We start from the raw sequence: 27,019 nt of genomic DNA on the forward strand, positions 1-27,019 counted from the left end.
TGGATCAGATTTAATGTAACCGGCTGTTTTTATCTGGATTTATTTGACAGGGACAGAGTTCATGTTCATGGACATCAGGATAAAAACAGAAGATGGAAACCTGCCAGATTTGAGCTGCTCATGTGTCGTCCCTGGACAGGTCACATGACTCTATCCAACACACAAAGACACACAGACACACAAGAAAAGCCAGAGAAACAAAGACAAATCCAACAATCCATCATACTGAGTTAAAGTGATCACAGGTCTGCTTTGTTGGAGCCTTCAAAGTGTCACATGTGAACTGTTCCTTTATTACTACCACTGAAGGCCACGCCCCTCTGGTCATGTGATCATGTGGTTTGTAGGAACGCTCCTCTTCCTCAGAGGATCCACCTGTGCTTCCTCTCCTCCACCTGTTACAGTGAGGGAACGTCCTCCATGATGGAGGAGCTGCTGGAGAGTGCTGAGAGTTTCCTCCAGAGTGAGACCTCTGTCACAGTTCAGAGGATCTACGGCAGCAGAGACCTTCATGGACACTAAAAGTCTCAAACACACAACAACAACATCACACTGACTCCACTCTGACATCACTGATCAATAATCAAAGAACACACAGATCAAACTGATTGATCAGCCATCACAACCACAACAACCGTGAAAATAGTTGGATGGACGTAGCTGCTCTGTCACAGCTGCTTGATCAGTGTTTTTCATTAGCAATTTAGCAAAGTTGATGATGGTGATGTGCGTGTCTGTGTGAGTGAAAGACAGAGAGGGAGAGAGATGTTGTGTTATAACCTTCATGTTGTGGGCGCACAGTGTGAGCACTCAGGTCACATCAGAGCATCGGGCCGTATAGTGTGAGAACCTGCATCATGACCTACAACCTTCTAACCCCTGAGATTCAATCGTACAGTTTGAGACAGCTCAGACCTGCTCTGCATAATAACTCACTGTTTGATTTATGTAGTGATATTTGTCATATGCTGTTACATAAGTACAGGTATCTTTGTGAAATACAGGTATATTAATAAAGAAAAAGCAATAACTCAAAGGGTTTTTTTTATAAATGAGAATTTATATTTTTTAATAACTGGATAAAATATGAAAGTATACTTGATATTCTCTCATGTCCACAACAACAACCACATGGTGTACATCTGAACATGTAGCATAAAGCAGTATCAGGAAAAAAGCCATCTACACAGCTGCCTGATGCTTCTTTACATGTTTCACTTATACCAGAGGGAGGGTCTCCCAATGTTTTTGCTAGCTGATGGTGTTTGACCAAGTTTGTACCTCTGTGCTTCTTTGGTTCCTCCATCCTCTCTCCTCATCTCCTCCAGTTTCTGGACCTTGTCTGTGTCTCCTTTCTCCTTCATCATCTCAATCAGGAAGTCCAAGTGGACAATAGTGGATGCTGAATCAGCTTTCAGAGCGATTTCCTCCAGTCTGACAGCATGGTGGTAGGAGTCACTTAGCCACTTTTCCTTTTCTGCTGTCAGCACTTTCATTTCCTTTTCAAGATTTTCCAAAAGACTCAATAATTTCTCAATTTCCATTTTACTTCTGTGATTTGTCTGCTTCAGAGCTTCTCGGATCTGTCTGATTTCTCTTTGTTTCAGTTCAACCAGCTCGATTCTTTCTTTCAGGTTTTGGATGCAGGCTTTCAGTCTAATTCGTTCATTTAACACTTCGGCTGTTTTCACCAGTTTTTGAGGATTAGATTTTCCCAACAAGTCTGTCAAATGATCCATGTTTGTCTGTGTAAGTTCCCATGAATTTCTAAAATTTGTGTTTTCCTCCATTTGCTCTTCATGCTGGCAGTTATCAAACAAGAAGTAAACAGGCTGATTCTTCTCATTTTTGGCACATTTAATGTTTGCAGCTTCAAGAGCTTGAAGAGGGTTTTCAGGCCTGCTTCCATCTGAGTGTGTGATCAGAGCTATGATGTTTTTCTCCACATCTTTTCCAAATAGAGACATCACTGAATCAAAGACGTATCTCAATCGCTCACTCAGTCGATTATCACTCACCTTCATCACCAGACCCACTGCATGAACTTCATGGACTCCATCATCTGATTGAAACAAGTCCAGTAATCTGTAACTGATGGTGTCATCATAATCAGGACTATTGATGATAGTCAGAGAGTAGGGCAGAGTTTTATCTTCAAAACCAAAGATCTCATACACGATCACATCTGATGTCTGACTTTCTGTCTGTCCTCCCATTTGACTCTTCTTCTCCTCCTCTACGATCTGAAACCAGACTCCATCCTCCCACTTCACTCCCATAGTGTAGTTGAGCAGAGCGTTGATCAGAGTAGATTTTCCTGCTCCTGTTTCTCCCACAAGTAAGATGGTTCTGTTTATCTTATTTGGATTTTTTTCTCCAACAGTCATTCTTGTCAGAGTTCCAAACTCCTCTTTCTTCAGTCTCAGCTGGTAGACAGCAGGAGGTCCTGACCTGATGAGAAAACTGTGTGAGATGATGTCTTCATGTGGTGATGAGATCAAACTGATCCTGCACAGAAAAGCATAGAAAGTCTTCAGTACACATGCAAACATTATGAACAGGTTCCTATTGTTTAACATTGAAAACTGAGCTGATGCTTTTCTGCTCAGAATCTAAGGTCACATAAAATTAAACCTTTTTTTATTTTGTCCAAATAGATTCTTTTTTTTTTTTTTGGTCTGCTCTACCAAAGCATTAGTGGTCACAGTGCTACTTTTTAATTATACTTTTATTTTCCCTCAACCTTTGATTGGGTTGGCATGACATCATTTGGGTGAGCCACAGCTGTTGCTGCCCTGGATTCATACAGTTTTAATTTCATTTTTAGTTTTTATTGTAAGTATTAGAATATTGGGGTGATTTTCTATGCAGATTTAAACATCTGGCATTAAAGTAGAGAAAGTGAAACTTTATATTTATTTATTTTATTTTTATTTATTTTCTATACTATAAGGAGCAGTTAAAATCCTTTAATTTCTCAAAAATCATCAGTGCGCCTTATAATCCGGTGCGTCTTATGTATGAATTCTGGTTGTGTTTACTGACCTTGAACCAATTTTATGTGGTACATGGTGCTCAAAAATCTGTCAAAAAATGTTTAAGTACGACTTTGGTAAGGTACAAAGCCACACTGCTTGATGGATTGTTGGAGCATTACGGCTACCGTAGTCAGGAGCGTCGCGGAGTAATCTGGGTCCTAAACTCCGTCACTTCAGGTCCGAAAGTCAGTCAAACACTGCAGCATCACTGAGAATGAAAACTGTCTAAATTCTTTCATCTTTAATAAAATGATCAGCGTTGCTGCTTTATCAGGTGTAACAAATAAGTTTAACATCCAGGCATCCATGAAAACAGAATTTATTAAAGTTAACGGAGTGAGAAGCTAGCAAGAAGTTAGCTCACTAGTTTCCACCCTAAACATGATATACGATGTTCTGACTGAGAGATTTCTGAAAACATTAAAACATAAAGCTCTGCTATTGTGACAGGTTGAAAGACTACTGAAACTAAAAAGGTTATACAGTTAATACTAATTCATCTTAGTTGATATAAGGATAAAAAATAATGTAAATACAGTAAAGAAATTGTTGACAAGTTATTTTCATGTTACACCATTGGTTCTCATTTTATTCAAGAGAGATGTCATCTGCACATCACTGATCGGCTAGTAAGCCTTTTCTGGGATTGATTGGTAGTGTCTCCATTCTCCACAAGGGGCTTTCGTGTGCTTTCCTCATTGCAACAAACAACTGCATGAATGAAGCAAGTCAAAATGATCAAAAATCTTGTGATTCTTTTCCCCCTGTTTTCAGGTAAAAGTGTTTAAAAGTTGATAAATTTATAATCTGTACATTGTTAATATATTTAATAGGTAGCCCTTCATTGTTTTGTAAGCTTTAGAAGCATTATATTACAGTTGTTTTGTGCATATAGATATAAAACAACCTCAGTTGTTTGAGCCCCAGTTTTATACTATATAATGTCCATTAAGCTAACGGCAGGAGAGGTAGAGTATCACTTCCTGTTCCTGTTCCAGCACACAGTAGCTTATCTGCAGAGCAGTTTAACTAAAAACTTTTAGATAAGTCTGTGAAGGTTCTCAGTCATCCAGGTCATAGTAGTCAAAGGAGTTTGCAAAGAAAAGCGTTTGGACTTCTTTAAGTTGCTTGAAGACGTTTCACCTCTCATCCGAGAAGCTTCTTCAGTTCTAAGGGTCAATGGTGAAGAGTCCCAGATTTAGAGAGTCCCAGTCCCTCCTGCACTTTCCTGCTCATTGTGTCAGATGTTTAGTTACTCCTCAGCCTCCTTTAGCAGTAATGATACCTGTAACAAATGTAGCATATTTGCAGCTCTGGAGGCCAGGATTACAGAAATGGAGACTCGGCTTCGCACCCTTCATTCACCCGTAGCTAGCCAGGCCCCTGTAGCTGGTGCAGCCGAAGATAGCGCAGGCCCCGCTAGCTGTTCCCCGGCAGACCCCAAGCAGCTGGGGAAAGAGGGCGGCTGGGTGACGGTGAGGAGGAAGCATAGTCTTAAACAGAAGCCCCAGGTACACCACCAACCTGTTCATGTGTCTAACCATTTTTCCCCACTCGGCGACACACCCGCCGGGGGTCAAACTCTGGTAATTGGTGATTATGTTCTCAGACACGTGAAGCTAGAGACACCGGCAACCATAGTCAATTGTCTTCCAGGGGCCAGAGCAGGCGACATTGAAGGAAATTTAAAACTGCTGGCTAAGGGTAAACGTAAATACAGTAAGATCATAATTCATGTCGGCAGTAATGACACCCGGTTACACCAATCGGAGGTCACTAAAATCAATATTGAATCGGTGTGTAACTTTGCCAAAACAATGTCGGACTCTGTAGTTTTCTCTGGTCCCCTCCCCAATCAGACCAGGAGTGACATGTTTAGCCGCATGTTCTCCTTAAATTGCTGGCTGTCTGAGTGGTGTCCCAGAAACGATGTGGGCTTCATAGATAATTGGCAAACCTTCTGGAGGAAACCTGGTCTTGTTAGGAGAGACGGCATCCATCCCACTTTGGATGGAGCAGCTCTCATTTCTAGAAATATCGACAGATTTATTAACCCCCACCCCCACCCCACCCCCCCGAAAAAAATGACTATGGAGAGTTGGGACCAGGAAGCAGAGTTGCAGTCTTACGGTGCATTCACACCGAACGCAATAGACGCGACCACAAAGCGCCAGACACCCCTAGCTGGTTGCGTGCACATTTGTACCTCGAAGCGCATCCAACGCGAATTGGTCACACTTCAAAATATGCAATTTTCACGTGCATGAAGCGGAAATGTGGGAGGACGTAGTGCCAGACGGTATGCTTGCAAGATGGCAGCTGTCGATCTAGCGTTTGAAGAGACTCTCACTTCTCTATTTACTGTGGAGAGCAGAGCAGCGGCATAAAGGACGTCCTCATCGTACCTGGGTCCATCAGGTCCTCCAGAAGCGTGAGCAGTTTGGTGAGTTTCACCACTTGCTCCAGGAGCTGCGTCTGGATAACGGCCACTTTTGCCGGCATCACCGTCTTTCCCTCACTAGTGATGTGTCGCTCGCGAACGAAACAGCTCTTAGAGCCGACTCTTTGAAGTGAACGACGCAAGCCGGCTCCTTGGGCCATGGTTTTTTTTCCCCTTTCTCTCACCCTCTCTCTCGCACTTTTTTTCTGCTTCACTCCGCCCGTGAGCCTTGTGCTTTGCGCTGGGCAGAGGGGGGAGGGGCGGTAGTTACACTCGCAGTAGCACAGGAACAGAGCGGGAGGGAGAGAGAGAGAAAGAGAGCAAGGGACAACAACATCACATTAGAAAGGTATAGTAATCATCCACAACTATTTTCAGTTGCGGATGATAAAGGATTCAGAAAGTTTATTCATGCAGGCCCATATGACAGAGAATGTGCATCTTCTTTTAGTTTTCATATTTTAATTTATATTTAATTGTGTTGTGGTTTGCAGTGTTTTGTGTTGGTTCACTTTAAATTTGCTTAAAAGGAAAAAGCTGAAAATTTAAATAGTTAAAAGTTGAAATGTAAATACTTGGTTTTTGTATTATATGATTTATTTATTACATTTTATGTGGAGTGTGCTAAATCTAAAGCAACAAAACAACCTGAAGAGCCGGCTGGGGAGCCGAAAGAGCTCTCTTTTAGTGAGCCGAGCCGAAAGAGCCGGAAATCCCATCACTATCCCTCGCCCAGTTTAAGGAGCTGCTGTCCCGAGTCGATCCAAGCGTCGCCCACCTAGACACCAACTACAGGTGCTAAATCCCACCTGCAGAGCGCCTGTCTATCTGCCTACTGTTAGTAAAAGTATTTCATGGCCACTTCTCGGCAGAGGGAGCAGTGTCTTGGCAGCCGAAAAGAATTGCCTATTTGAAGTCCCAGTGACTTCCCCACAATGGCTCTTTTAAGAGCCACCCACAAACCTCGTTAGGTGCCTTTTTAAATTTTTCTTAATAAATGGAGCTTGCCTCCAAAATAAACTAATCTCTTTATTCTCTTTAATAACTGCTCTTCACTATGTTCCTATATAGTAGTATATTTTTCATTAGCATAATATGAAATAAATTCTACATGTGTCAAGTTGGGTGCCAATATTTGCTGTGTAGTAGAACTGAGACATTAGTCATTACAAAATGTATTTTAAATAATATTAAAATTCTCAAACAGAAAAACATTAAACATAAATATATCAAATATAATTATTTAGAGAGAGAGGCAGAATAAAAAGGATCCAGCTTAAAGTGGAAGAGTTTTGGCTGGACCTGCCCCTTTGAACTAGGTCAGAGCATCACCAGGCTCCTGATTGGTTGTGACGGCGCAACTTGAAGCTATAGTTCAGATTTTTCCAACTCGAGTGGTAGACGCGATACGCATGAACACACAAAATGCACCACACAAACTGCAATGTGTACTTTACTTGAAGCGAATGACGCATTTTTGCGACGCAAATCTGCTTCTGAAGTTTCGTGGGATCCCCAGTCGCGCTTCATCGCACTCGTCCATTGACTTTTCATGTAAACCTGATGCTCTGGTTGCATCTATCGCGTTCAGTGTGTATGCACCGTTACACACCTCTCTGCAGCTTCTCTCCTCCTGCTACCCCCCAAAAAAACCCCATCTCCATTGAGACTGTGTCAGCTCCCAAACAGACAAAAAACAAACTAAAAACCAGCAATAAACAACTTAAACATAAAAAAATCACAAAGAAAGAACAATACAGTATCCACATCTGAACCAAAGAGTAAAACAGTGAAACGTGGATTATTGTGTGGATGCCTCATGGCATCCACACTATTGTTTTCCTGTTTCTCTTTATTCTTTATTGTGTGGATGCCCTGAAAGGCATCCACACTATTGAGTTCCTGTTTCTCTTTATTCTTTATTCCACTATAATCTAGTTGCTTCTGTATGTTTTTTGGCACTTAACTACTCCCACAGTTTTTATCCGATTTTCGCCATTCAAACTTTAAAAAATTCTGCTATTTCTGCTAATGCCGGCTATGACTTTTGGTGCTCATAACTTCTATACTTTTTGAGATATTGAATTTTTTTTGCAATATATTTTGCCCATTTCTGCCATATCATCAGTGGCCTCACTGATTTTCCTTGCCAGGTTGACCTGTGTTTTTCTCAGACTGGGAGGCCCGGGTTCAAATCCCGCTTATGGCAACATTTCTTTCAGTTAACAGTTAAACTTTTTTAACTCAATTTCAGCTTTTTCACCCCTTTTCAGCAAAAATTTCAGTTTTTTCACCCCTTTTCAGCACAAATACCAGCTTTTTCAGCTGTTTTCAGCAAAAACCTCTTTTCAGCAGAATTCTGCTCATTCACCTCTTTTCAGCAGAAGTTCTGCTGATTGAACTCTTTTCAGCAGAATTTTCAGAATTTTCACTTCTTTTCAGCCCAAATTCTGCTTATTCACCTCTTCTGCAAAATTTTCAGCCTTTTCACCTCTTATTAGCACAAATCTCAGCTGTTTTCAGAAAAAACTTTTGAGGAGAAATTCTGCTGATTTACCTCTTTTCAGCCTTTTCACCTCTTATCAGCACAATTCTCAGCAGTTTCTGCTCATTTCACCATAATTGTCAGTCTCTCCATCTCTTACCTTGTGAGAGTGAATTTGGCACAGTGAGATGAGTAGCCGCCTTGTGCCCAGGAGGGCCAGGTTCGAATCCTGCTCAGGGTGACATTTTTTTTCACCACCATACAACTTTTTGCAACTTTTCATCTTTTTCAGCTTTTCAGCAGACAGCTTCAGCGTTAAGGCATCCACACAGCATTTTCGCAGGAAATGCAAATTTTTCTAGTTAAATATTAGGTCTCTCTCCTCCAAGTCTCTGTTAGTACATGACTTAATAATTGATCAACAAATCGATTTACTCTGCCTTACAGAAACCTGGTTGCAGCAGGATAATTATGTTAGTTTAAATGAATCAACACCCCTAGTCAGCCAGAAACCTCGAAGCACAGGCCGATGGGGCGGTGTGGCAGCAATTTTCACACCAGCCTATTAATCAACCAAAGACCCAGACAGACTTTTAATTCATTTGAAAGCCTGATGCTTAGCCTCGTCCACCCCAGCTGTAAAACTCAGAAACCAGTCTTACTTGTTGTGTGGATGCTTTAAGCATCCACACTATTGAGTTCCTCTTGGGACTTCCGTACACTTTTTTTGGCACTTAACTACTTCCACAATTTACAGCCGATTTTCACCGTTCAAATTTTAAACTATTCTGCTATTTCTGCTAATGATGGCTATGTCTTTTGGTATTTTTCACTATTATACTTTTTAAAATATTAAGCTTAATTTGTCCCATTGAAATGAATGGGAAACTTCTGCAATTCTGCTAAAATTTGCTTGTTTTTGAAACTTAACTACTTCCTCATATTTTCACGTAGAACAACCATTTAAACTTTAAAATGTTCACAAATTATTGGGCTATTCAGGTATAAATCAGCTTTTTCAATTGTTTTACCATTTTACTTTTATGCCTCTTAAAGTTTTCAGTTGCAAAATTGTGATTTTTCACAAAATACATCCGTTGTTATGGTTGCTATGCACTTGGCTTCCAGTGTGCCACTGAAGGTTTTGCAGTCTTCTCTTCATGTCCGAACAACTTCTTGCTACTTGCTCAATTTTCACTCAACTTCCACAAATTATACATCAAAACGTAGGTATTTTTGGGCTAAATATGCTTTATCCCCAGGGGACCATTATAGATACTTACAGTTAAGGGACTACATTACAAAGCACAAAAATTGGGACAATATTAGAAGAGAACCAATCGGGTTGGAAAGCCATTTTATAAAACTGCTTGAAAAGTCGGGTACATTGAAAAACCAAGTGTCTTTAATTTACCAGACACTGCTGGTTGATATGTCTGATAATACCTATCATATAAAACAACAATGGGAAATGGAACTCAATATAATTTTGGATGATGTCACATGGGAGAGTGTCTGCTGTAGCTGCCACAGAGGGGTGGGTAGTCAAATGTGGAAGGAATTCGACTGGAAGGTTAAATTAAGATTTTTTAGAACTCCACTGAAAACCTTTCTATCCAAAAGTAGTGTCAGTGATAAATGTTGGAGAGGGTGTGGGTTTGTGGGGGACCAGACGCATATCTTTTGGGACTGTGTTTACATACAACAGTATTGGATGGATGTTAAGAACATTATACAAAACATATTGTCAGTCAACCTCCCAATGGATCCTCTGATCTTTTTGTTGGATATCTTTCCTGATGGTTTTTCCTATGAGCAGCACTTTCTCCTACATCTCCTCCTCATGACTGCAAGAAAACTGATAACAATTCACTGGCTCAAACCAGAAACGCCCACAGCTGCCCAGTGGCTTCTGAAAACTAGACATGTCTATACGATGGAACGGATAACAGCTCAACTACAACTAAAAGTGCCAACCTTTGAGAAAAAATGGAGACTACTTATAAATTATCTTGAAAGGACACTCAAGCCTTAACCTTGTTACATCTGTGCTTAGGTATGTAGGTATTGATATGTATGTATGTATATGTGTATATATGTTTTTCCTTTTAAAGTTTTTGAATTACCCTCACCATTATATACTGCAGATTTGGTCTCAGGTCATGTTGTTGATGTGAATTGCCTTGTTATTTTTGGCAATAAAAGTTAAAAAAAAAAAAAAAACGTAGGTATTTTTGCTGGCTTTCCGAAAATGTCACTATCATTGTTGTGGGATTTATAGAATTTTGGCAAATCTCCTCAGACCAACACAAAGTCGGAAAACTCTCCATAGAAAGTCAATGGAGAGCTTGTTCAAAATCACCGCTTGATTTCTGTAATGAGAGGCATATTCGAATCGTCATATCTCCTTAACGAAGCAAAGTTAAGACATAAGGCTTGTCCCAGTATATCTTCAGACACTCCTGACGCTCACAATTCAAGAATTTCTTTCTCACCTATTACCGTTCTGAAATGAGTTAGACTTGTTTGAGGGTAGGAAATTCGTCCTTCGCTCAGATTTCTTCAGATTTCAAATTCTGGAAATGAACCACTTTTTTCTCTTGTCATATGTTTTTAATGGATTTCCACAGAGACCTGAAAATTTCCATGATTGTTCACCAAAGCCTGCTGTCTCTTACGGTGAAAGAATGATATTGATACTCCAAATAGATTTAGAGTTAGAAAGCGTTGTTTGAGGGCAAGTCAAGGCAGTTTTTGCTTTGCTCTACTCAGTTATGGTGCATTAGAAGTCAAATATCTTTAATAATTCATATTTTAATGATAAATTGTCAACACTTTAAGATTCCCCCATCTCTTCTGAACAAAACGGTGTAAGAATGACCGTTCTAGCCCCTACGGTTAGGAAATTATGGTCATTTGTTTGAGGAGAGTCGTCATTATGAGAAATAGACTGCAAAAATCCTGTGTCTCTCTGTGCTGCGTGCACCTGTTTTGGCGGGAAAAAGTGCACAGGCTCTCTGATTGGTGGATTCAAATTCAGCAGCTCCCAGGCTGCTTGACTGAGCTAGAAACTTACTTCTCTCTCCCTGTGTCTGTGTGTTTGTGTGTGTGTGTGTCAGGGGCGGATCTAGAGAAATTTTTTTAGGGTGGCATGAGGGTGGCAAAGAAATCAAATGGGGTGGCAAAATCAAAGCCTTTTTTTCCCAAACACATATGCAGGTGGTTACATATGGTTATAATGATTCAAATGCAGTAAGTATACACGTTTTTCATATAAATATAGTCTATAACTTAATTATTGTCTGTAGCCCACATAATTACACACTTTAGTTACATAAAACAGTTATGATGTTATGTACTGTATAGCCTGTATAATAAATAAACATGTAGCCCAATAAGTATAAAATCCAGAAAGCTACACAACATGGGGCGGTTCATTTACAAACACAAGTCTAACTTAAGTTTCACACTGTTTTTTGTTAGAAAACAATCACGTTGTTACAGCTTAAATTACACAAAATGTCAGAAATCTGCACTGTCATGAACAAAAATTTAAACCTAATTTTTCATGATTTGTTGGATTAACCCACTGAGGTCTGAAATACAACCGACCATGTTTGACTCCTTTTGAGTTTACGTTTGTATTTCACCCTCAAATTGTTTCATTTTATTTTTTTCCTCTTGCCTTGTTTGGTATTATTCTTTTCAGCTCAACTGAATTTAGTTGTTTTTTTCACTGACATACTGCATTAGTATTACTGATCTGAAATCACACAAAGAACTTAAAATCCTAGTAGTATTTTTTTTACTGTAAAAAAACCCCACAGGCATGTTGAGTAAATTTTTAGAACTTGAAATGCAAATATAAATTGTAAATTTTGTAAACATATACAACTATTTATCTAAAAATGCAGCCAATACACCTGCTGTTTCTTTTATTTTGTACAACCATTTAAAATATTACTAAAACTAAAATGAGAGAACAGTCAGGTGTCGCAATAAGATGCCCCACAAATGATGTGTGCCAGTAAAAAAAAAAGTTTGTCCACCAAAAGACAGAGGAGAACAGCACAGGGATAAACCTGCAGGCCTGACAACAGCAGGTGTATCACTCCGCTGGTTTTCTACTTAGTGACAGTGTTTACGTTGCAAATGTGCCTTAGTGACATTCATTAGTTCCCTCACTGACACACAAAACAAAACGACTACACAACGGAACAACTACACAAGACAACACAACACACTAACTGTACACTCCACACTAAACGTCACAAATCTCCCACATCTAAAAACTCTCTCGCTCGCTCGCTCTCTCTCTCTCTTTCTCTCTCTCTCACTCGCTCGCTCTGTCTCGCTGCCGTTACCGTCACTCTAAAAACTCTCCCCTCTCCCTAAACAACCAAATCCCACGTGTTGACTTTTTTAAAAATTGGTTGACATGGTACATTTTTCCACCGATAGGAAAGAGGTGGCTTCTTTTCCCTTCTTTACTGTTTTTGCGCAGTCCTTAGAAAACGCTGAAAATACACACACACACATAAAAAACGTGACGACAGTATTTAGAAAAAAGCATGGATTATATATATTATCATAACTATGGATTTACTGGCCTGTAATTAAAATTTAAAAACTTTGAAGTCTGAACTTTCAATGTGGGCTGAAATAGAGACTCGGCGTGGCTGCAGCTTGTTGCTATGTCAGCTTACATCAGTCATGTGATTTGGAGGTGCAGCGTGTCTGTGGACCACAGAGGGTTAATAACACTCACCTTCCTTCCATTTCCAGAGTGTAACATCCAACCACCTGTGTAAAATCCGAAATTCCCATGGTGTTGTTCAAAATGTGCTCTGGCACAATCATAAACATCACTTGCTACTGATAACAAGAAAAAAGCCGGTCCTGCTATGGGCTGAACCATTTGTTAATGGTGGAGGGGGGGAACACTATGCAATATATTCAGTTTTAGCATTTATATTCACTGTTGACTGTAACTACGCTCAAACTGTTAATGCTATCTTATTTTAATAAACAACACTGTCATATGCAAAACTGGGGTGGCACTTGGGGTGGCAAGGGATCATTTTAGGGTGGCAGTTGCCACCCCATGCCACCCTTCTAGATCCGCCCCTGGTGTGTGTGTGTGTGTGTGTGTGTGACAGAGAGAGAGAGAGAGAGAGAGAGAAAGCCTTTTTATGGGATGATCTCATTGTAAGATTCAAATTCAATATATTTAGACTGGTTGACTGAATTGGATCTTGTGTGTGTGTGTGTGTGTGTGTGTGTGTGTGTGTTTGTGTGACAGAGAGAGAGAGAGAGAGAGAGAGAGAAAGCCTTTTTATGGGATCATCTCATTGTAACATTCAAATTCAATATATTTAGACTGGTTGACTGAATTGGATCTTGTGTGTGTCTCTCTCTTTGCATGTGTGTTTCCATATGTGTCCATATTTGTGATTGTGTGGCTGTTATTTTTTTTTTTTTTTTGATTTTTTCATTTAACAAGTACATTTGAAGGATCCTTAGCATGTACAGCATTTTTTCAGCTGTCCATTTTGCTTTTCCAATTTTTCTGTTTAAGTTATTACTATTGTGCTAAATCATAGTATTTCTGCTATTTTATAAGATTTGTGCTAAATATAGTATTTCTGCCAAATATAGTATTTCTGTCAAATTACAGCATTTCTGCTATGTTCTTGTTAACACTCCATGGCACAAATACTGTTCCCTTTAGGCTCTGTGAATGTGTGTGTGTATCAATATTTCTCCCATTTTAAAGTATTACTCCTCCATAACTCTATTTCTGTTAAATCAAAGTACTTTTACTACATCTTAGTACTTCTGCTCAATCATAGTATTTGTGCTAAATCATAGTATTTTTGCCAAATCATGGTTTTTGTGCCAAATCATAACATTTGTGTTATGTTATAGTATTACTACTAAGTGGAGGAATTTCTGTCATGTTACAGTATATGTGCTGATTACAGTATTTCTGCCAAATATAGTATTTCTGATTAATTATAGTTTTTCTACCAAATCATAGTACAGTATTTCTACTTTTTATAGGATTTGTACTTAATATAGTATTTCTGCTTAAATGTAGTATTCCTGCCATTTTATAGTATTTGTGCTAAAACATAGTATTTCTACTAAATGCAGTATTTCTGGGTAATCATAGTATTTCTATATATTTCTGCCAGCTCCCCAGGGAGTTAATCCTCTGTGAGGAGTGTAATATTCAAATTTACATATCAGGGCATGCACAACTTCCCAACCAGCCAATCATATCTGAGGCCTGACACATTCAAATTTGCATATTAGTGCATTCATGGCTTCTAGGACAACCAATCATATCTGAGGCCTGACACATTCAAATTTCCATATTGGGGCATTCATGGCTTCTAAAACAACCAATCATATCTGAGGCCTGACACATTCAAATTTGCATATTGGGGCCCTCATGGCTTCCCAGCCAGCCAATGATATCTGAGGCCTGACACATTCAAATTTGCATATTGGGGCCCTCGTGGCTTCTTAGATAACCAATCATCTATGTCATATGTCTATAATATTTCATATTTTTATTTTAAATGGTCAACATTTCAAGATTCTCCCATGTCTTCTGAATAAAACGGTCTAAGAATGACCGTTTTAGCCCCTACGGTTAGGAATTTATGGCTGTTTGTTTGAGGGGAGTCCTCACTATGAGAAATACACTGCAAAAATCCTGTCTCTCTCTGTGCTGTAAAAGCCTGCACTTGGTGCACCAGTTTTGGCGGGAAAAAGCACACAGCCTCTCTGATTGGTGGATTCAAATTGAGAAGCTCACAGCTGTTTGACTGACCTAGAAACTTGATTTTCTCTCCCTGTGTGTGTGTGTGTGTGTGTGTGTGTGACAGAGAGAGAGAGAAAGAGAGGGCGAGAGAGAGTTTTTATGGGAGCATCTTATTGTATGATTTTAATTGAATATATTTAGACTGGTTGACTGAATTTGATCCTGTGTGTCTCTCTGTGCTTGTGTGTTTCCATATGTGTCCATATTTGTGATTGTGTGACTGTTATACTGTTTTTTGCTGATTCTTTTTTCATTTAACAATTACATTTGAGTGACCGTTAGCATGTTCAGGATATTTTCAGCTGTTCATTTTGCTTTTCCAATTTTTCTATTTAAGTTATTACTATTGTGCTAAGTCATGGCATTTCTGCTGCTTTTCAGTATTTGTGCTAAATACAGCATTTCTGCTAAATCATACTATTTCTGCTATTTTATAAGATTTGTGCTATATACAGCATTTGTGCTAAATCATACTATTTCTGCTATTTCATAAGATTTGTGCTAAATGTAGTGTTTCTGCTAAAAAATAGTATTTCTGCCAAATATAGTATTTTTGATTAATTATAGTTTTTCTACCAAATCATAGTACAGTTTTACTGCTAAGACAACCAATCATATCTGAGGGCTTGCACATTCAAATTTGCATATTGGGGCATTCATGGCTTCTAAGACAACCAATCATATCTGAGGGCTTGCACATTCAAATTTGCATATTGTTGCCTTCATGGCTCCCCAGCCAGCCAGTCATATCTGAGGCCTGACACATTTAAATTTGCATATTGGGGCCCTCGTGGCTTCTTAGATAACCAATCATCTATGTCATATATCTATAATATTTCATATTTTTATTTTAAATGGTCAACATTTCAAGATTCTCCCATGTCTTCCGAACAAAAAGGTCTAAGAATGACCATTTTAGCCCCTACGGTTAGGAATTTATGGCTGTTTGTTTGAGGGGAGTCCTCACTATGAGAAATACACTGCAAAAATCCTGTCTCTCTCTGTGCTGTAAAAGCCTGCACTTACTGCACCAGTTTTGGCGGGAAAAAGTACACAGCCTCTCTGATTGGTGGATTCAAATTGAGAAGCTCACAGCTGTTTGACTGACCAAGAAACATGCTGTTAACAGCGCCTGTTCACTTGCTGATGCTGCTGTGTGTGTGTGTGTGTGTGTGTGTGTGTGTGTGTGTGTGTGTGTGTGTGTGTGTGTGTGTGTGTGAGAGAGAGAGAGAGAGAGAGAGAGAGAGAGAGAGAGAGAAAGCCTTTTTATCGGATCATCTCATTGTAACATTCAAATTCAATATATTTAGACTGGTTGACTGAATTGGATCTTGTGTGTGTGTCTCTCTGTGCATGTGTTTCCATATGTGTCCATATTTGTGATTGTGTGGCTGTTCTCCTTTTTTTGCTGATTTTTTTCATTTAACAATTACATTTGAGGGACCCTTAGCATGTTCAGCATTTTTTCAGCTGTCCATTTTGCTTTTCAATTTTTTCTATTTAAGTTATTACTATTGTGCTAAATCATACTATTTCTGCTATTTTATAAGATTTGTGCTAAATATAGTATTTCTGCCAAATATAGTATTTCTGTCAAATTACAGCATTTCTGCTATGTTGTACTGTTTCTCTAAATCATAGTATTTCTGTAATGTTTAAGAATGTTTGGCTAAATATATTCTTTCTGTTATCTTATACTATTTCTCCTAAATTCTTGTATTTTTGAGAAGTTATCGTGTTTCTGGTAAGTTACAATATTTCTGCTAAGTTCTGCTATGCTATTGTATTTCTGCCAAGTATTATGTTTCCTCTAAGATATTGCAGTTCTGTTAAGTTACTACATTTTAGCAAAGTTCCTTTGCTTCTGCAAAGTTTTTACAATTTCTGCAACTTTTCAGCTTTTTCAGCTAGTTTTAGGAGACAGCTTCAGCTTTAAAGCATCCACACAGCATTTTCGCAGGAAATGCAAATTTTTCTAGTTATCATCTGTCGTCCACCTGGTCCTTAAACAGAGTTTCTGTCTGATTTCTCAGACTTTTTATCTGATTTAGTGCTCAGCTCAGATAAAATAATTATTGTGGGTGATTTTAACATCCATGAAGATGCTAAAAATGACAGCCTCAACATCGCATTTAATCTGTTATTAGACTCAATTGGCTTCTCTCAAAATGTAAAAGAACCCACCCACCACTTTAATCACACTCTAGATCTTGTTTTAACATATGGCATAGAAACTGGACATTTAACAGTGTTTCCTGAAAACCCTCTGCTGTCTGATCATTTCCTGATAACATTTACATTTACAATAATTGATTACACAGCAGTGGAGAGTCGACTTTATCACAGTAGATGTCTTTCTGAAAGTGCTGTAACTAAGTTTAAGAATATAATCCACCCACTGTTATCATATTCAATGCCCTGTACCAACATAGAGCAGAGCAGCTATCTGAACGCTACTCCAACAGAGGTCGATGATCTTGTTAATAATTTTACCTCCTCACTACGCATTTACTCTGGATACTGTAGCTCCTGTGAAAACTAAGGTCTCAGATCCGAAGTACCTGACTCCGTGGTATAATTCTCAAACACGTAGCCTAAAGCAGATTACTCGTAAGCTGGAGAGGAAATGGCGTGTCACAAATTTAGAGGATCATCATTTAGCCTGGAGAAATAGTTTGCTGCTTTATAAGAAAGCCCTCCGCAAAGCCAGAACATCTTACTATTCGTCACTGATTGAAGAAAATAAGAACAACCCCAGGTTTCTCTTCAGCACTGTAGCCAGGCTGACAAACAGTCAGAGCTCTACTGAGCCAACAATCCCTTTAACGTTAACTAGTAATGACTTCATAAACTTCTTCACAAATAAAATTCTTATCATTAGAGAAAAAATTACCAATAATCATCCCACAGATGTAATATTATCTACAGCTACTTTTAGTAACATTGATATTCACTTAGTCTTTTTCTCCAATTGATCTTTCTGAGTTAATATCAATAATTAATTCCTCCAAACCATCAACGTGTCTTTTAGACCCCATTCCTACAAAACTGCTCAAAGAAGTCCTGCCATTAATTAATGCTTCAATCTTAAATATGATCAACCTATCTCTAATAATCGGCTATGTACCACAGGCCTTCAAGCTGGCTGTAGTTAAACCTTTACTTAAAAAGCATCTCTAGACCCAGCTGTCTTAGCTAATTATAGGCCAATCTCCAACCTTCCTTTCATATCAAACATCCTTGAAAGAGTAGTTGTCAAACAGCTAACAGATCATCTGCAGAGGAATGGCTTATTTGAAGAGTTTCAGTCAGGTTTCAGAGCTCATCACAGCACAGAAACAGCTTTAGTGAAGGTTACAAATGATCTTCTTATGGCCTCTGACAGTGGACTCATCTCTGTGCTTGTCCTGCTAGACCTTAGTGCTGCGTTTGATACTGCATTGAATCGTACTCGTTATTAATCTCTGTCTCTCTTCCACAGCATGTCTTTCATCCTGTTTTGCTTCTCTCACCCCAACCGGTGACAGCAGATAGCCCCACCCCTCCCTGAGCCTGGTTCTGCCGGGGGTTTCTTCCTGTTAAAAGGGAGTTTTTCCTTCCCACTGTCGCCAAAGTGTCGCCAAAGGGTCATATGATTGTTGGGTTTTCTCTATATGTATTATTGTAGGGTCTACCTTACAATATAAAGCGCCTTGAGGTGACTGTTGTTCTGATTTGGCGCTATATACATAAAATTGAATTGAATTGAATTTTGTCAGGAAACCTGTTCAGGTATATGCATAGTAAGCACTTTATTATTTTGGTTTATTGTAACCCACATAAAATGAGGGTACCACTTTAAGGAGTGATAGATATGAGGAGAGATGGACAGCCTGCCCAACCAGTCGAAATGCACAGGGTCCAGTATGCTTTGACCAATGGGAGAGCAGCCTGCCGCTGTATGTCCCACCCACGTGCTCTGTGTTCACTGCTATGTGTGGAGGTAGTCCCGTGCTGGCAGGAGAAAAGAGAGACTGAAGCTTTTGAGCTGGAAAAAGTATTAGATATAAGTTGCAACCAACTGTGCTGCACATAAGTTCGCTGGTTATCAGCTACCTTTCATGTTAAAAGTAGCCAAAGTGAGTAAACAGGCGAATGCTGCAGTTTTCTTGCGACTTTAGAAAGTACCGCGTGGAGCTAAACTCTTAGCCTTCATTAGCTCTAGTTGTTATCAACTGCCTGAAAGTTCATCTCAATCTGCTTCCAGAAGTAAGGTAACACTTGAAGCGCAACTTATGTTTTTTTTCCCCTTCACGTCGTATTACAGTTATTAAAGAGAAAAACAACATGTCCTGTTACGTTATTTAGAGCCCCGCATGTTCCGACCGAGAGACACCATACCATTGTCTTCGGCCGTGATGCACTGAGATCAGTGAGCACATGTTGTACGTCTCAGTTAGTTCACGTCTGTTTCACATTTTATCGTTGAGAAACTGAATTAATCTCAATTGTTTGATTAATAGTTGTCACATATGCACTGACGTTACTTGGTGTAATGCATAGTTTGTGTAAGAGAGATGTTTTATTTTTGCAAATTTGAGTGTTTTAATTGCAAATTCATGTTGAATGTGATTTCAACAAAATCCTAAGTCGTGAATTATAGCTAGAACAGCATAATTAACATTTGAATTGCTCTTCTGACCCTGTCTGTTGACAGGTCAGGTTTTTTTGTATGCTGAATTGTTCCTGAGGTGGATTCCTCCGGTGAAATAGATGGCGAGCCTTCCCACCTGGACTTAGAGAGACTGAGATTCGCTTCTTTTCCACTTGATGATCTGCTGCACCTTGCGGTGTGGTAGGACTGTATCACTCACACTTTCACATACAGCTGGTTATACATGAGACCACTGACTGACATTCTCTCACCCCTATTTTCTTTCACACCCTGGGAATTTTTTGGACTTTACCCCTTGGACATTTTTTATTTGGGACTTTAAATAATGAGCTGTTGTGTAGAACATTCTCCACATGTGAAAAGAGTGTGAGATTTTCATTTGAATGTACATTGGATTTGTGTAATCTGTTTCTATAAAAGTTAAGGAGTCAGGTTACTAGGGTGCACCCAAGCATTGAAACCCGAACATTGAAACCCAACATTGAAAACCAAAAGTAACACTTGGCCAAGTCATTGCTTAGTAGTTTATCTGTTTTACTCTTCTTTTAATTTTTGTAAGTTTCCTTTCTACCACTGTAAAGTGTCTTTAACCTGTGCTTGTCAACCTTATGGTTTATTTCACTAAAGTTGGCTGGTCCTTTTGAGTTACATTCTTGTCTGTGTCTCATTTAAACACACCCCTGTGCTCCTATAGTCGAACCTATTGGCCCATTGACATATTCTTTTCAACAATTCCCCTTACTGTGTTAAATTATTATTTAGCTTTTCCTTCTACCATGTGCCATTAAGCAGTACAGAATGTGAAACATTTATGTACATTTTGATTGCAATAAATGACTGCATGAGAGAAGCAAGTCAAAATCACTCCCTGTTTTCAGGGGTGTAACACTATCACTTCCAGCATAAATGAAGACAGAAAACTAAACACTTTCTGTGACATTTGTTGGGTTACTGAAGTTAGGCTAGCTGGTACATAAATTTATGTGCTACGTGATCGCTAGCGACACAGCTATGTTAGCATAACATTAGCACAGTGGCGCTGGAGGATGAACGCTAACTTTTTCCACTCGATAAAGGTTAAGGGGATGCTGTAAACGGACCAAACGTCAGTCAGGAGAACAACTGAGATAATCCATCCACAATATGAGGTCATTAATATACTGCAACAACATGGGAATAGAGCAGCTGCCAGAGAATTCAACATTAATGGATCAATGGTACAGAAGTGGAGGAAGGAAGAAGAATGAGTTGAGGTAAGTTTGACTTATCTGACCGTTTTGTTTTGCTTAATCCACCTTATAATCCAGTGTGCCTTATGGTCCAAAAAATACGGTATTTATATTTTACATTTATGTTTTATGTTTATAATTGGACTCTATATAAAATTATTTTAAATATCTTTCCATTAACTAAAATAGTCCATGACTGAACAATAACCTCCAGCTGTAACCCTCTGTCTTTAGTGAAGGGGCTGGGATAAGAATCAGCACCTCAAGTCTGAGGCCATGGTTCCCAGCTGGAAAAGTTTGAAGTGCCCATCAAAGTTTGGGGATGAGATGCTGGACTAAAGATTTTTGCACATCATTGTAGTTTTACCTCAGTATAAGACGTTTTGTGTAATTCTCCATCCTTTAAACCAGATGTCAATTTCTCTATATTGTATTTGTTTTCATGTTCTCACACAAAACACTGATTGATTTCAGTTTCTTTATGATAAAAGACACATTTCCATAGCTAACATTCAAATCCAGCCATCAGAATCAGTTTTTTTCTCCTCCTCTTCATCGATTACAGAAATGTAGTTTATTATGACTGTGTCACGCTGAGCAGAGAAACTGTTTGAACACTAAGAGTGAAATAAACCCAGGATAAACTATCACTGATGTGTTTCAGCAGTGATATTGATCTGTACACTTTTCTCTGATAGTTAAACATCTACCTAGTTTATACTTAGTAATTATAAACTACAGTCACTGTTCTGTGAGTGCTGTCAGTTTGACATACCTCAGAGCTCCTCTAATTCCTTCATCCTCTCTTCTTCTCATCCCCTCCAGTTTCTTGATCTTCTCTGTGTCTCCTTTCTCCTTCATCTTCTCAATCAGGAAGTCCAAGTGGACAATAGTGGACACTGAATCAGCTTTCAGAGCGATTTCCTCCAGTCTGACTACATGCTGGTAGGACTCATCCAGGAACTGGGACTTCTCTGCTGTCAGTTTGTTCATTTCCTTTTCAAGAAAATGAACGTCCTTCTTTTTTTCGTGTTTTGTTCTTCTGACCTCTCCTTATCCTGGTCACATATCTCCACTTTTCTTTCACATGCTCTGATGCAGGACACTTGTTGGTACATGACGTACAGAGACCATCTCTAAAGACCTCACAGTGATTTAAGGACACCGTGCATCCAGAATAGTGACAGTTCTCCTCACAGACTGTACAGCTGACAGCTGCTTTAACCCCCACCCCACACGTCTCTGCTCTGATAGGTTCTTTATGTTTAAAAACAACACATGGAGTGACCACTTCATTCTTCTGCAGAGCTTCCCGAGTCTGTTTCATCTCTCTTTGTTTAACTTCAGTGAATCTGATTCTTTCTTGTAGGTTTTGGATGCAGGCTGTCAGTCTGATTCTTTCCTTTAACACTTCAGGTGTCACTTCTGGCTGCAGAGGTGTAGTTTCTTTCAGGAAAGCTGTGAACCCTCTCACTCCTCTCTCTGAGCTTTCAAAATTTAGTTTCAGGTATTTTTCTGCCTCATCTTCAAGCTGGCAGTTATTAAACAAGAAGTAAACAGACTGATTCTTCTTATTTTTGGCACATTTAATTTTTGCATCTTCAAGAGCTTTAAAAGCATTTTTAGGTTTGCTTCCATCTGAGTGTGTGATCAGAGCTATGATGTTTTGCTCCACATCTTTTCCAAGCAGAGACATCACTGAATCAAAGACGTACATCAGTCGATCACTCAGTCGATTCTCTGTTGCCTTCATCACCAGACCCACTGCATGAACTTCATGGACTCCATCCAGCAAGTTCAATAATCTGTGACTGAAGATGCCACCATGTTCAATCCCTCTGGTGTCTCCATATCCCGGAGTATCGATGATGGTCAGAGAGTAGGGCAGAGTTTTATCTTCAAAACCAAAGATCTCGTACACGATCACATCTGATGTCTGACTTTTCTTCTTCTCCTCTACAATCGTAAACCAGACTCCATCCTCCCACTTCACTCCCATAGTGTAGTTGAGCAGAGCATTGATCAGTGTAGATTTTCCTGCTCCTGTTTCTCCCATAAGTAAGATGGTTCTGTTTATCTTGTCTTGTTTTTTTTCTCCAACAGTCATTCTTGTTCCAAACTTCTGTTTCTTTGCTCTCAGCTGGTAGACAGCAGGAGGTCCTGAACTGATCAGATCACTTCTGGAGATGATGTCCTTGTATTTTGAGACGTTACTCGTCCTGCACCAAAAGCAGAGTTTCAATCAGAGGGCAGAGTGAATGCAGAAGTCTTTATGAGTACTGCTGTCTGTGATTATCATGTTATCTGTACTGATGCAGCTGCTGTACAGCTCAGACTTTACTTTTACAAACACTATGACGTTTAATTCAGATAAAAACTGAAGACACAAACATGTATGGTGACAAAAACTCAACATTTATGTGATCAAAATACAGAAATCAGCTGAAGCCAGACGTCTTACTAAGTTTAATAAGAATAATAATAATAATAATGTATATAATTCATGTGAGAAGGAATATAAAAAGAACAGGTATATCACAGGGAAGCTTCAATAATAAAATTGTTTATTTGAAGGTCAACCATGTTTTCATATTTTATTCAAACAGATAAAAAAAATAAATCAAAACTCCTCTCCGTCTGTTAGGAATCAATAAATAAATAATCAATTTTAGGTCACACAAGGTCACAGGAACTGAGTTAGAGATCAGTCATCTTCTACTCTCAAAAAGAAACTGATATTCAAATATGGATTCATTACCCATAGATTGATTCTGTTCATCTGGACGCTTTCAGCGGGAGAAACGTTTCGTCACTCATCCAAGTGACTTCTTCAGTCTCAGCTGACTGCAGGTTTCCCCAAATCTTATAAACAGTACATTTGCATAATGACTGAAACCAGCCCACTGAAGGAACAATGGGCTGGGAGGGCAGTTCATGATTGTCATGACCATTGATTATTGTCCATGAGTACCATTCACAGAAAGTTGGGCAATGGCAGCAATTACAGCAGGTCTAACTCAGGCAAGCTGAAAGCCTGTGTAAAAATGGCCGTGAGATATTTGAGAGTGACTTTGAGCGTGTGTGTGTGTGAATGAGACAACACACAGGAGATCTCTGAATGTGCAACATTTAAAGTGTATGATGTAGTAAAAAAAGGGGCCTGTATTGAACGTATTGAGTTTTAGAGAGAAAAGTATTTGGATTAAAAGGACTCATGTTAATGTGCTAATGAAATGTGATTTGCCTTAGAGATGGAGAGGATAATAAGGTGGGGCTGAGGGTCAGTAAATCTTATTTAAACACCTGATTGTTTGACTAGATATAAGAGAGAGAGAGGTGGGGCGAGTTTAAAGGTAAAAAGTAAATTGGGATGTCTGGAGGCGTTCTGGGTCAGTCTCCAGTGTCCCGCAAGAAGGGCAGTTCAAAGGATTCCAGAAGTGCACTGTTGGAAATTTCAGCAGCAGCACCGGAAATCATCCATGTTGGACTTGGATTTGACTCTGTTGCTCCTCCTTATCATGATTTTAATTGATGTGTTGGATTATAATTCTGAGAAGGATTTGGACTTCCAAAAGTATCCTCGGGCAAGATACTGAACCGCAGGTTGCTCTCCGATGGTACAATCACAGTGAGCCCTTAGGTAGCAAAAACAGCAAAGCTTGTATAAATGGGTGAAAGAGGAACGTTGTATAAAGCATTTAGAGTGGTCAAATAGAAAAGCGCTGTAGAAATTCTCTACAGTCCCTTTATTATATAATACCTCTTTATGGTGAAAGGACTGGTTCTTATAAAGCACTTTTCTACTCTCCCGGAGTACTCAAAGTGCTCTATACAACATGCCACATTCACCCAATCACAGCCATTCTCACAAGCCCTGTCTTAGTGCTTCCTACACATCTTACTCTGATGGATGCATCGGAGTGCAATTTGAGGTTTGTATCTTGCCCAAGGATACTAGACATGCAGACTAGAGGAGCCAGGGATTGAACCACTAACCTTCTGATCAGTAGATGACCTGCTTTACCTCCTGAGCTACAGCCTCCCCATTTATAATACTTATAAAGTTTACTACTGATTTTTCAGATATGAGATAAACTATTCTTTATTTTTATGAAATAAACAAAAGTTCATATACAAAAAGGGGCGTTGAGATGAAGGGACTGACTGATTTTGATTGCGTGACCTCACTGTGTTTCGAGGAGAACCCATATCTGGATCAAGTCATCAAAACATTCAGATCATACCTCTGTTGTTTCCCACCTCTGAAGTTGATATTACACAGCATGCTGACTTCTTCTCTGACTTCTGTCTCCAGCTCGGCCATGGTCTCCTGAATCATAAACTGGTCACTGGTTACAGTCACAGCAGACCAGTCCTTCAGCTGGGGTTTATTGTAGGTAAGAGGGAGGACATTCTCCAGGAACCTGAAGGGGTCTCTGATGAGCAAAGCTTCATGAAACTGCAGCTTCTTCTTTTTAATGTGTGTAATCTCTGCCTCCAGCTCATTAATAAAGCTTTCTGCCTCTGTCTCATTTATTTTCTGCTTCATCTCGATCGCCTCAGACAGTCTGGTGAACTCTGTTTTTATGTGCTCCACCAAAGTGGTCATCACCTTCCTGCTGTACAATAACGCCTCCTCAGCTTTACTTCTGCTGGTCTTCACTGACTGTTGAAACTCCTGGATTTTCTGCTCACGTTCCTGGATCATCTGATCCATGCTGTTATTTTCTAATCTCAGCTGGGTTTTCCTCATTTCATCCTCGTCCTCCAGAGTCACTGTTTCATGTGTTTTATGGTCACTGCATTTACAGGACTCACACAGAAACATTTGATCCAGTCTGCAGATTAGCTCCAAAGGCTTACCGTGATCCTGACATACTCTGTTCTCCAGGTCCTTAACTGGATCGATCAGCTTGTGTTTCTTCAAAGCTGAAATCCTCTGATGAGGCTCCAGATGTTTTTGACAGTAGGACACTAAACACATTAAACAGGACTTCTGGGCGCTGACCTTGGACCCTGTGCAGTAATCACAGAGCACATCCTCATTTCCTGCTTCTTCAGCTGAACTCAACAACATTTCTTGAACAGATTTTTTAACCTTTTCTGCCATTTCATCAATGACAGGGTTAACCCGAAGCAACGGCCTGGTGTAAAACATCTCTTTGCACAGTGGACATTGCAGTACAGACAGAGTGCTCCAGTAGTCTGTGATACAGTCCAAACAAAAGTTGTGTCCACAGGGAATCGACACAGGTTTAGTGAACACACTCAGACAGACGGGACAAAGAAGACTGTCCTCAGACACCAGAGCCGATGCTGCAGCCATGTCTGCAGTATACAAGGAGAGCTAATATTAGCACAATATAAAGTTACTATAATCCTCATTTATCATTATCAGAGTTCAATATACAAAAAAGCAAAAATGAAACTGAAAAAAATGCAACTGTACCTTCTGTATGAAGACTGAGCGGTGTAAATCAAAGAAACAGGCTCTTCCTTTTAGTTTCTACTGAAGCACTGACCACATCGTCTCCTCCCACTTCCTCATTTGAGTAGAACAAATTAACTCTTTAGAAAACAGACCATGAAACCCTCACAGGTTAAACAGGTTCACTGGGAATCTGATCAGCATGACGACAACAGCTCAGAATGAACTCCTGGATTCAAACCTCCACCTTAAAGAAAAACAAAGTGGATAGAAGTTTGAACATGCTCAGAGGAACGAGTTAAGAGGAATGAACAATGGGGAGTTCTGACTCCGCCCACTGAGACTTGCAGTTTGTTCCTGCATCTGTGATCTTTATCTCTGGCCTGAGGCTCTGGGCCCAGGAACAGAAGTGAGTACACTTCTGTACTGATATCAGCTACATGTCAAATCCTTCACAACATTACAGTAATTTCATCATCACTGAGTTCACAGCTTGAGGCTTTTTTTCTTATGAACATTCAAGAACAAATGGTTAACATGGCCTATATATATTGAAAAGAAAAGTAGAAACACAAAATGAAACTAAACTGGGTACTCCTGTGTTAGCCTGATATCATGAGCACAGTACAAAATAAACACTAGAAACTCATACTGAATTTCAGGGCTTTGTCTGCATTAATGAGTCACATGAAAAATAATTAAGAGAAAAATTAAAATGTCAGACTGTGAGATGATGGAAAATCTGACCAAATAAAAGCAGCTGCATCAGAAATCAGAGTCATGGTGATATTCTAACATGAATCCACACACAGCAGGGACGCTGTTCCAGACCGTCCAGGGGCTATCAGTGAAAATGAAAGTCCCTCAGAGTGAAGGACAGTGTCCAGGAAAGAAAAACCTTGTTTGTTTAGGA

The 27,019-nt window shown here is 39.5% G+C and overlaps 1 protein-coding gene across 1 annotated transcript; it reads right to left on the minus strand.

The window, feature by feature from the left end:
- Positions 1-1,168: 1,168 nt before the first annotated feature.
- LOC116329935 lies at positions 1,169-26,004 on the minus strand. The gene is made up of 4 exons (XM_039608773.1): positions 24,923-26,004; positions 22,153-22,897; positions 21,454-21,674; positions 1,169-2,508 (listed from the first exon to the last, which is right to left on the minus strand). The coding sequence occupies exons 1-4, from the start codon at positions 26,002-26,004 to the stop codon at positions 1,215-1,217; spliced, it is 3,342 nt and encodes a 1,113-aa protein (XP_039464707.1). The 3' UTR covers positions 1,169-1,214.
- Between the last annotated feature and the right edge of the window lie 1,015 nt (positions 26,005-27,019).

This window comes from Oreochromis aureus, linkage group 3, assembly GCF_013358895.1.
Source record: "Oreochromis aureus strain Israel breed Guangdong linkage group 3, ZZ_aureus, whole genome shotgun sequence".
Classification (NCBI taxonomy): domain Eukaryota; kingdom Metazoa; phylum Chordata; class Actinopteri; order Cichliformes; family Cichlidae; genus Oreochromis; species Oreochromis aureus.

Bases quoted from the DNA above. Each gene is read 5' to 3' on its own strand.
- LOC116329935 (XM_039608773.1), bottom strand. From the start codon at position 26,004: ATGGCTGCAGCATCGGCTCTGGTGTCTGAGGACAGTCTTCTTTGTCCC. The intron at 21,675-22,152 runs GTGAGAGGGTTC...TTTCTTGAAAAG, and splicing joins TTGAAAGCTCAGAGAGAGGA to GAAATGAACAAACTGACAGC. The intron at 2,509-21,453 runs GTATGTCAAACT...TTTTCTGTGCAG, and splicing joins GGAATTAGAGGAGCTCTGAG to GATCAGTTTGATCTCATCAC.